The following is an 11,267-nucleotide window of genomic DNA, read 5'->3' as shown; positions in this document are numbered from 1 at the left end:
CTGTGCGCGAGTACCGGCCGGGGAATTTACTTGACGCTGTCCAAATGACAGTAAACCTAAAGACATTTTTATTTTAAATACAGACACCTATTCAATATACGAAGTTTCATTAAATACATTTATATTTCATATTTTTAAATGTTATTATACCTTATCGGATGGATATTTTTGTTTTGTTCAATGTTTAATTAATTTTATATAGTTTTTATTTTTTATTTTTTTAAGTAAGATTCATCCTGTGTTTTGGTCCTTCTGTTCTTTATTATAACTGAACCAGGTCTGTTGCGCTGCGTAATTACGCACGGATCATTTCTTTTTTTCCCCTCTAAAATACTTGAGAAAGAATGTCATTAGTGAATGCAGTATCGATACCCATTGATACGCAGACAGTCAGATCACCACGGGCTGTCCCGGGACAGAGACAAAAAGAGGTGTGACCATCCCAAAACTTTTCTTGAATGGACTACCTGGAGAGGCTGCGGGCGCTGCGCATAAATACTCCTCCCTCTGAGGGTGAGATCAGTCTTGAGGGAGACGCACAGTGACACGATACGGTTTTGGGAACTTTTTGGGTTAGCGCGGATTATGAACGCTTTTGGGCATCAGCCGTCTAACCAGCAGAGCAGTCCCATTCAGCACCACAACGCACAGGAGATCCTGGACATGGCAGTCTACTGCGACAACTACGGTGTTTATCAGCAGAACCTGCACCACCATCACCCGCAGAGGCCTCCGACGCATCCTCCCGGCTACGGCCTCGGGGACTACACGTCTCCATCCACGAACCCGTACCTGTGGCTGAACGGCCCCGGCATCAACTCCTCTCCGTACCTGTCCGGGAACAACGGCACGTCCTACATTCAGTCTGGATACGGCTCCAACCAGAGGCAGTTCCTTCCACCTCCATCCGGCTTTGGTGGAGCAGACCTGGGCTGGCTGTCCATTTCCAGCCAGCAGGAACTTTTCAAGATGGTCCGGCCTCCTTATTCGTACTCCGCACTGATTGCGATGGCCATCCAGAACGCACGGGACAAAAAGTTGACCCTGAGTCAGATCTATCAGTACGTGGCCGACAACTTTCCTTTCTACAAGAAGAGCAAAGCTGGATGGCAGAACTCCATCCGACACAACCTGTCACTGAATGACTGCTTCAAGAAGGTGGCCCGGGACGAGGATGATCCCGGTAAGTCCTTGGGTTCATTCCCCAAAATATTAATTATTTTGAAATTATTCCGTTTCATTGGTTAGAATTATTTCCGAAGTGTATGTTTTGCATCGCTGTTATTATTTAATTTCACCAATAAATACAATATGTTTGTGCGTAAATTTGTGACTAACCCGTTTTGGGGTTTTTTTTTTTCATTAGGAAAAGGAAACTACTGGACACTAGATCCCAACTGTGAGAAGATGTTTGACAACGGGAATTTCAGAAGAAAGAGGAAAAGGAGAGCTGACATCAGCGGACCTGACAGCAACTCTCTCCCCGTCAAGTCGGAGGACGGCGCACACAAACTCGCCGACACCGCCAGCCTGCTCAGCTCCTCCCCGCCCAGCCTGCACGGCTCACCGGCCTCGGAGCCTAAGTCATCGCCGCCCCCCTCCGCGGAGCACAGCCCGTGTTTCAGCAGCTTCGTATCCAGCGTAAACTCACTGCTGGCCGGCACGGAGGGCTCGCGGGTCGGGGAGCGGGACTATGGCACCACTCAGCTGGGCGCACTGCCCCAGAGCAGGGAGAGCATGTCTGGACTGGGCTCTTACTCTCCAACTCTGATCTCCCCTCTGAACTCTGACAACAACAGAATCAACTACTACACATCAGTACAGAGCCTCTCCAACCACTTCAGTGTTAATAACCTCATATACAGCCGGGAAGGAACAGAGGTGTAGTCACTGCAAAACATATCTGACACCAAGTGTCTGGACTCAGTTTGTCTGCAGGAAGAAATGTGGATTTTTATTTTTTCCATCCAATATTGTTGTTGATGTGCCTTAAACTACAGTCTATCCAAACCTGCAGAGCCTTAAATCTCAATATTCAACAAGTGTCACTGTCCTGATGTTCTTTATAATGTAGTTGACCTGACATTGAAGCCTTTTTATTCTCTTGATATGTCTATACTGTAATGGCGTAGCTGGGCCGACCTGTTGTCTGAAGCAAAGAAGGAGACACATATGTACAGAAATTATTTTTCATAAGAAGAACAGTTGAAATGTATTTTTAGATTGAAACTTCTGTGACTATCCTATTTAAACTCATGTTGACGTTTGAATAAAGGTCTATTATTTTTAACTCCATCCTCCTGTGTTTTCAATACTTTATTCGTGTGCCAAGTGTACTCTATGAAAGTCTCTCATTAACCTGATATCACTTAATGGAAATGGTAAAATGAAATGAAATAGATCTACCCCTATCACTTTTCTACAACTAGATTGGAGTAATGTAGATTTATTTAAAATAAAAATTTTAGTTAAAATAAATATCTTAAAATATTCACCATATCGGGTCAAACCTTAATAAACATGTTTTATCTTCTAGGAGCTGTCGATGTTTCAGAGGCAGTAATCGGAAGGTATGTAGATTCAAAGTAATAAAATATGTACGACGGAGACATTTTCTGCTTGTCACTTCCATTAGATTCATTTCAATAAGTAGTCGGACCTTTAACTTATTTCCACAATGTTGATGTCAACCTGTTATCTGGACATTCATTTCTGACAGTGAACAGATCCGTGAACAAAAACTAAGACGAAGACCAGAATTTATTAAACACTTACAAATTAGCTGTGTTGAAATACTGTGTTCTTGTTTTTCAAAAAGTTCCCTTTCTATATATATATATATATATATATATATATATTAAGTCAACTTAATACATTTGGTAAAACATATAGTTATAATTAACAATGTTACATTAGATTTCACATTACACTTAACCAAAATGAATTTTGTTCTGCATACAGCTAAACATCACCTCCGCTTTAAAATTTGTAATCATATGTTTTTAAATTATGAAGTAGTGAAAGTAGTAACCAGTAGCAACTATGTATATATATACATATATACATACATATTTATAAAGTTTCAGCATATGCATATATGTCATTATACATATCTGTTACACTGGTCAATCTAAGCAACAGTAAAATGATGGCTATATTAATTTTCTTAGTTTGCGTTTTTTTTTTAATAATGCACCAGTGACATTTTTATATGAAGTCACCAGTTCTCTACCAATCAAATGAAAGCTCAGGTTCTGCATACAGCTAAACATCACCTCCACATCCGCTCGGTTCTATTTTCCAAGTTTTGCCTTTCAATTCCCAGAAATGCAACACTCCGGTGCCCTGTGCCCTTAGGGCACATTTACCTGCTGCACATGAATATCAGTCAGGCTACCATGTCTCTGTGCTGCCCCTGCCTCCGGGGGCTGAAGGCTCGCACCATGCAGATTACCTCAGTGTAAGGGTGGCCTCAGTCCCAGTACATGCCTAGTGGGCTAAACCCATAATAATGGGTTTCAGCCTCAAATGTCTGTCCCTCAACAGGAACAGTTGTTTTATTTTTGTAACACTACAAAATCACATGACCTCCACTGGCAGGTCATGTGATGCCAACTGCAGGTGTGATTGTTGTCTTGATCTGAACTGAGTTTCATTGACAATGACCACAAAAACACCTGCATAAGAAGAGCATAAAAAACACAAATGTGGGACCGTGGTTCTATCGGCATGTAGGCATGTAGTTAGGTGAAGCACAGACAGCACAACTGCAACATCATCATTCAAAGACGTCGTCTCCAGTCTGGGACCTGGAGGCTTCTCCACTTTAGACAGTGAGTGACGTGATGATGTATCACTGCTGTGTGGAGCTGCACTCAGCAAAGTGAGGAACTTAACTCCCATTAGCGGCTGAGTGAGATCTTAACTGATAAATAAGGAACGACAAAACTTCCTCTCTCTCACCCCGACCAACACACACACACACATACACACCTTGTTTTCTTAACCTGCCTCTAAGATCGTGCATTTTGCTGCCGTGTCTTATTTGTGATGACTTATTTCTGATGATGCTGAGGTGTTTAGTCACCTAAAGGATGCCTCGTATAGCAATTTGTTGGTTTGTAAAGCATTTAGGATTTCAAACAGTAAGATGTGTCCGGGGCCTAAAGATTCTCCACAGGCCATATAACACTGCCTTACAGCCAAATCTGAGGGGTTATATGAAAGGGGAGACTGCGTGTCTGACCCCGGTGGGGAACATGATAGCTTGGCCACAGGGGGCCTGATATCAGTCTTGGTCTAGCCTGAAATTTCACATCTGTGTGTAGCAGTCAGTGGGCATTATAGGGATCATTTCTTATATTACAAGTCCATCTCTTGAGGAAGTTAAATATTTAAGAGGACAATACGATGACAGCTCCTGGGGAAGCCACTGTGCAGCTGTAAGGCCTGCAAGTGATAGCTGAGGCAAATGTCTATCAGTTAGCATGACCTGATTTGGTTTCATCATCCCCCACCGGGGGCCCATAAAAAGATGGCCATATTTGGGCTGAATATAGTGTGGGATCCTTGATCAGAATCAGGAAACGTGGATTATTTTAAAGCGCGTGAGCCGTTTGTAAGGTGTGAAATGTGCTGAAACTTCTTTTTTTTTAAATTAAAATCTTATTTTAGTATACCTTTGTAGAATTTGTATTTATCATTTATTTATTTGCCTCTATGTTATTTGTTCTAATAGAATTATAAGCTGCACAATCCCTCCAATTATCCAAAATAAAAAAACAATTTTGTTTGTGTAACAGGGCGAGAAATCACTGGTCGGCACAGGAAGAGAAGTGACTTCAGAGCCGGTAAAGCCTGCGAACAGAGGAACCTGTGGAAAGAATCAGAGAGATACAAGGATTAACGGACTAGAACGAGTGCCACTAAATCCACAGGCAGGGCCTGTCTTCACGTCGCTCCGTCTGGAAAACCTATCCTCACAACAATGTAACTTATCCCCCCCGCTCACTGTGTCGCTGGAATATATTTTGACAAAGTCTTTGTTCTCACATTAGAGAACTGTAGGCAGATCATCTGTTATCCGTGACCTTTGTCATAACAAACCATGGCAGCGGTTTTACACACTGCTGAGAAACCAGAACAGTTCACATCAGAAACACTCACTTTTCTAACAAGTTACGGCTCTTCTGTCTTTAATCTGAGTTTCTGAGACAGAAACTATTCTAAAACCTGTACATAAGTTGGGAAAACTTTATTTATTTAGTTTTTTATTTAAAAAAAAAAGATATACTGTAAGTACAGTGGGCAGGCTTGCTGAGAATGGCTTCAATAAATCTGCAGCCATTCATCGCCTACATGAAATTCCAAACCGTGACCTTATGAGAACAATATTCAGGGTTCATGGAACATCAATTTCTTAGTGCAGTGCAGCAGAACAAATATCTGAGTAACGGCCAATATGTAATCATTTTAGCTCGGTTCAGGGACCACTTTGCACATGATTATGGTTCATTTGACCTGACTGCAACTGCTGGATCTCACCGCTAAGGCTGCAGGGAATATACAGGAGATGAAGAGATAATTCAACATTACACCACTGACACAACACAACAAAAATAGTACTGCAGTTTATGTGCTGGAGAACGTGTTTTCTACTCCGGCTGCTGCCTCTTTGCACTGATACCACCCGGCGAGTAACACCTGTGTGCTGTCATTACCTGCTCTTCACAGGACAGGAAGTGGTGACAGATGACAGAGGAAGTAGCTGCCCAGGGGGAATCCATTTTACCCACTACGGCCCGGACTTCTGGTGGTGAGACGGAAGTGAAGAGATCATTCAGTGGTGAGTTATCCTGAAAATAACCACGTCTGCTCCACTTGTCAGTCACTGCAACTAGTTCTAAGGGGAGCTGTCTCCCAATGTGAGGGTTACGTCACTTGAGGATCCTGTTGTGAAAAGATAGAGTCCACCTGGAGAACATTTGTACTCTAATGCCTGTCTGAGAGGACCTCTTTAGAAGCTTTACACAGAAAAGTGTGCAACTCTGTTATGGTTGACCAACATGAACTTCCTCCCTCCTCCACTGAGGCTCTATTAGTACAGTTCTAATGTACCGGTTGATGAGATGGTTGAACTGGTACAGCATTTTTGTTTTATTAAAAGCTTGACACCACTGGTCGATGTGAAGCTGCAGAGTTGGTTTACTATAATGCAGAGCCACTTCTCTGTTTAAGAGTTGTACACTTTCAACAATGCTGTAAAAAAATGATATTATGATACAGTATATCAGTATATGGAGATGTATTTTTAATAAAAAACAATCATTAATATAGGGTCATTTAAAGTTTAATTAAAAAAAATTAAAATTGTGAATAACTAAAATTCTAAAATAGCTATATTTACAGGATAGAAATATTTTAGTTTGTGACAATATTAATTTAAAAAAATATCAATTTAAAAAAGATCTACCTCTTGTTTTTACCATTTTTAATGACTTTTAGGCAACCTTAAATTGTAATACTATAAATAAATGGGTCAGAAAAAGTGTCAATCCCAGGTAATATACTGTAAATGGTAAACTTCTAGTAATGCGATTTGATTCCTTTTAAGAATATTTTATCCAAATCTATGTTTTATTGTATCTTAAGAATATTATTTTTATCCAAATCTATGTTTTATTGTATTAAGGATAACTCCAGGTTCTTCACTGAGCTCTGAGTTGCCACATTGATTCAGCATCATTCCTACATGACGGTGCATCTGCCTAAAGGAATGTGTGTGTGACAGCCCCCACACACCACCTAAACAACACTCACCCAGCCACTAATGAGACCCCCTGCCTCCTGCTTCTATTATGTGAGATGCATACCAATATAGAGACAAGAGAGGGCAGACAGACAGAGACGTCAGGAGCCCTCACTGGGCCTAAACCATCAAACGCACCCCTCACAGTGAGCCACATAATGGGTCCGAACCACATTTAACCAAGTTTTCTTCACGTAAGCTGCAGATGATCTGTGGCTGAAGGCTCTAAATATATCCCTTTAAAAGAGTCAGGCATGCCCTCCTCCAAATGCTGCTTTTGTGTTTGTCACTAATCCCAGCCTGCACTTCAAGGCCTCGCCTCACTTCTGAGGTAGCTGCTATCAGCTTAAAAGGGGAGGGGGTTAAAAGGTAACACTTTTAAACTGCTTGAATCGAGGAGATGTAATACAATGATAAGCTGATCAGCCCCTAAGCATGTAATTATATCACAATCAACTTCTGCTCCGGGCTTCAGCATTTCATTCACCGCCTATGAAACAATTGTCGTGCATAAGTTTCTCACTTTATAAATATGGATTTATATTTTCAAATCCTGAATGCATGCAGCCCAATACATTTTAGGGGGGTGGGGATCTGTTTGTGTCCAACAAGTGTTCAAACAAATCAGCTCGCAGCATATGCTATGTGTTGTTATCAACCCCAAACAGTGTGTGTGTCAACTATAAACACAAGGAATGCAGCAGTTCAGGGGAAACGGACTTGGCTGCACAATCCTGAAGCAATCGCTCATTTGTTCCCTGTGCCGTTGTAACTCCTGTTGGGTTTCTAGAGAAAAACAACTTCTGCCTCACTATAACTGTTGGCCGTTGTCAAAGGACGAGCATACCAGCAGTGTGACATAATCCAGGATGCCCACGTACACGCGTGTGTGTGTGTGTGTGTGTGTGTGTGTGACTGACAGCGCTGCTCATCCATTAAAGTGTGCAGACATGCCTCCACTTGAAAAAGAGGTATTTTTATACAGCACAGAGGAAAGTATGTTTTTTCAGGCCTTGGCTTCAAAAACACACCTAGACTGAGGGACAGTACTGTACATGTGAAATGGACACATTACACTGATTACTGTGTGTGTGTCACAGTCTCATGAAATGGTGTTAGAAAACAGAACAGTCAGAAAGGAGCATCAACCAAATGCTAACCACTACCTTACCACAACACATAGATTTGTACCATCTTGCTAAAAGGTTAGGAGTTCAATAAATAGAATATAGCCAACTACAAAAAATATCTAAGGTCAAGTCAATAAACGGTGGAGATTTTTTCTGAAGTCAAAAAATGATTTACATTAGCCATGCAATGCTATGACAAAGGGGTTGTGAATAGATGCTAAATGTCCTTTCACAGGCATATTCAAATTCTGTTTATGTTTTAGGCTCAAACAAACAAAAATTGTTTCTGAAAAGCCCCCTGACGAGCTTCGATGGGCTGGTAAACAAATTGTGTGCAGACACACTTTTCTATTTACCTTAAACTGCCAGCGACTAACTCACTGACAGGGACATCAAGATTGATGGGACTCCATCCTAATGAGGTGGGTCAGGCCCAGGTCTGATAGCTTTGTGCTACTGTCAGTGCCCTTCCCTAAATAAATTGTGTAATTATCCCTTTCATTACACTCAGCTTTCAGGCTGCCTAATAGAATTCAAAGGGAGGTGTCACTATCTCTTATCATTATGTTAATGGGCCTTGTGATCAGCAGTTAAATCACAATGAGAGGGAGGGGGACAGTAGCTCTCCCAGTCTGCCAGTCCAGTGGACGACCCCAGTCAGAGACCTGCCTACCTGTCTGCAGGGTGATGGGCCCCGACATGTTCACAAGCCCATGGGGGATTTAAACCAGGAGGGGAAAGCTGCCCTGGGACAAACCCTGTAGGGCAAGTCCTTGAGAACTTCATCTGCATACAGGCTCCAGAGGAGCCATTTGAATATGATTAGACATTAATGACCTTCACAAATGAGCAGACACAGATGCTTTGTGTCTCTGTCTCGGTGCTCCTCAGCTGTCTGGACATGTTTGGTCAGGTCCCGTCAACTCTCTGTTACCTGTGACCGTGAGCAGCGGGACTGTTGGTTGGAGGTTAGGGTTTAACACTGTGGTTCCACACCTTTTTCTGCAGCGCCATCTTTTTGTAAATAGGACATTTTTTTAACACATTCACAGCTAATGCTTCAAAATATTGTGGAAATGTGTTTAAAACACTGTGATTCCTACAGAACTAGAAAAAGATATTTCTCCACTGTCAGACAAAGAATGTAAATAGTAAAATATTAAATTAATAACCACTGGTTCATAGACTCATTCTATAACTTTGTCCAAAATGTTTATGTTACTCGACACATAAGTCACCAGATAGATTTATAATCAATGTTGACTTAGAAAAATGTGACAACCACTAGTGAAACGTCACACATTTTACACATTTTTAAATTTATAATAAATGAAAGTTCACAGAAAATTCACAGTCAGATTTAACACTCTTTAGATGGTGTGAACATTTTAACATTTATAGGTTAGTCAGAATGTTGAATTAAAATCATAACATTTTGTTTCTGAACTTTTTTTTTTTAAATTTTGCCAACTGTTGAATATTGAAATCTCAACTCAAAAACTATTTTCTCAGAATAATGGCAGAACCTAAAATTTAAATTAGTCTTTCTCTGTTCTCGGGACCATAGACCATAGCTATGACACAAAGCAAAAAGCACACAAAGCACCAATCTGCATGTGGTCTACTTTAGGTTTGCACCCTTTTATATAAAAATCTGGTACTTCACCAACAACCTTAATATTTATTATGCAGTACAAAAAAGTATCCACTGAATCCGGGGTCGGACAGCTTCCACAATTAGATCAGTCTTTCCATCCAATAAATTTAATGAGAGATGAATCACAGAGTTGTGTTGTTTTTAATAGTGTGTAATGGTACAAGCGCTGACAGCCTAATGGTCCCAGCTCTAGTGACTTGTCTCATTACACAGTGGGGGACAACTTGTCTGGCCACTATATTTAACCACCACATGGGCAATCATCTCAGACCCATATTAGTGGGGAGCCTGTAATGAAGACCCCAATCATCAGGCACTCAGGTTTAATGAAAAGAGCCATCTGCTGAAGTGCACACTCTGACCTCGGACATGAACGAGGGTTTAAAAGTCATCTTGGGATCAATCGTGGCCGAGACTGATGCAACAAGCAAAGGTTCATTTAGCTGCAGATGCACGAAAACGCTGTGTGTCTTCTAAGGCATATAACCAAACCGCTGTGAAAGGATAGTCAATGTATGATGTGTTTCTGTGTTAATTCTGTCATAGTGGCAGCACGGGGGTGCAGTGTATTCATGCACTGATCAGGAGTGTTGTGTTGATTTAGATTAGAAAAAACAACGACAAAAATTGGCTCATACCAGAGGTTTTGGAGCTGTCAGCTTTTCTGCATGACAGAAAAAGGAACTTCTCACAGACAAAGCATCTTTCATCGCACTTTTCTGCCAAAGTCCGTATCATATAACCTGACGTTTCCCAACAGCGGGCAATTTTACTCTGCACGCTGATCCTGAAGAGAAAAGCTTGTGTAGAAATGAGGAAGTACATGACTTGATTGAAAAGTTGGCAGGGCCATGACAGTCTCTTCATGAACTGATATTTCTCCATAATCTCTCTTCCTTCCACAGTGAGAGTGAAGATGACGACCTCACACGCTTTCACGTTGCTCTCACTTTACTGTTTCTCCGGAGCCGTTGGAGGGAGAAACACACCTGCAGGACAGGTTAGACTCTTATTTACTGTCAACAGCACTGGATGTTCATGTGTGGTGGAGACACGGGGCACAGTATTAAACAGTAATCACGTAATATCACTGTATGTGTAGTACTTTTCTGCATGTGTTTTATGGAGCAGGAAAGCAGAACTTTCAAAATGACTTTTTTTGTCTGTGTATTTCAGCCTGTTCCTGGTTTTGTGTTGCATGATGTGCTGGAACAGTTATTTTCCTCGGCAAAGGCCAGGATGTTCTGTAGTCTAACAAAAAGAAATCATAATTTATCAAAACATATTTCAAAGTTTTATTTTAGAACATATTTACTCTATGTAGAAATGGTATAATGTGCTTTGTATATAAAAGTACCTCACAGAAACTTTACATCTGACAAGAAATAAGGGTTAAATTACAAAAAATAAATTAAGAAAATATTCAGGATGTACTTAAATATTATAGTACTAAATGTACTGTAGTATTTAGCTACAGGGATTGGGGATTACATGTGTCTTCTTTCTGTCTAACCCTAAACACTTGTTTCCAATTCCATTTTTTTTTATAATCTATAGAATCTGTCCTTGGTATATTTCTATCTGATTTGGCCAAACTCACTATTGTTTTTGCTCAAGACATAACTCACTGTGGTTTGATCCATAACTCAGTAAATGTTTATGACCTTGGAGT

At 40.9% G+C, this 11,267-nt stretch overlaps 1 protein-coding gene across 1 annotated transcript; it reads left to right on the top strand.

Annotated features, from left to right (window-relative positions):
- foxi1 (forkhead box i1) lies at positions 1 to 2,618 on the top strand. Its single transcript, XM_008314108.2, has 2 exons — positions 1 to 1,183; positions 1,367 to 2,618. Exons 1-2 carry the CDS (start codon positions 586 to 588, stop codon positions 1,885 to 1,887), a joined length of 1,119 nt encoding a protein of 372 aa, XP_008312330.1. The 5' UTR covers positions 1 to 585; the 3' UTR covers positions 1,888 to 2,618.
- Positions 2,619 to 11,267: the final 8,649 nt, after the last annotated feature.

Source organism: Cynoglossus semilaevis, chromosome 8, assembly GCF_000523025.1.
Source record: "Cynoglossus semilaevis isolate Cse_v1.0 chromosome 8, Cse_v1.0, whole genome shotgun sequence".
Lineage (NCBI taxonomy): Eukaryota > Metazoa > Chordata > Actinopteri > Pleuronectiformes > Cynoglossidae > Cynoglossus > Cynoglossus semilaevis.
Note: the sequence above shows the minus strand (reverse complement) of the source record. Positions and strands in the feature narration are given on the sequence as shown.

What these genes read in the sequence shown, in the direction of transcription:
- foxi1 (XM_008314108.2), top strand. Translation starts at nt 586, where the DNA reads ATGAACGCTTTTGGGCATCAGCCGTCTAACCAGCAGAGCAGTCCCATT. An exon ending in CCGGGACGAGGATGATCCCG is followed by an intron (nt 1,184 to 1,366) that starts GTAAGTCCTTGG and finishes TTTTTTCATTAG; the next exon opens with GAAAAGGAAACTACTGGACA.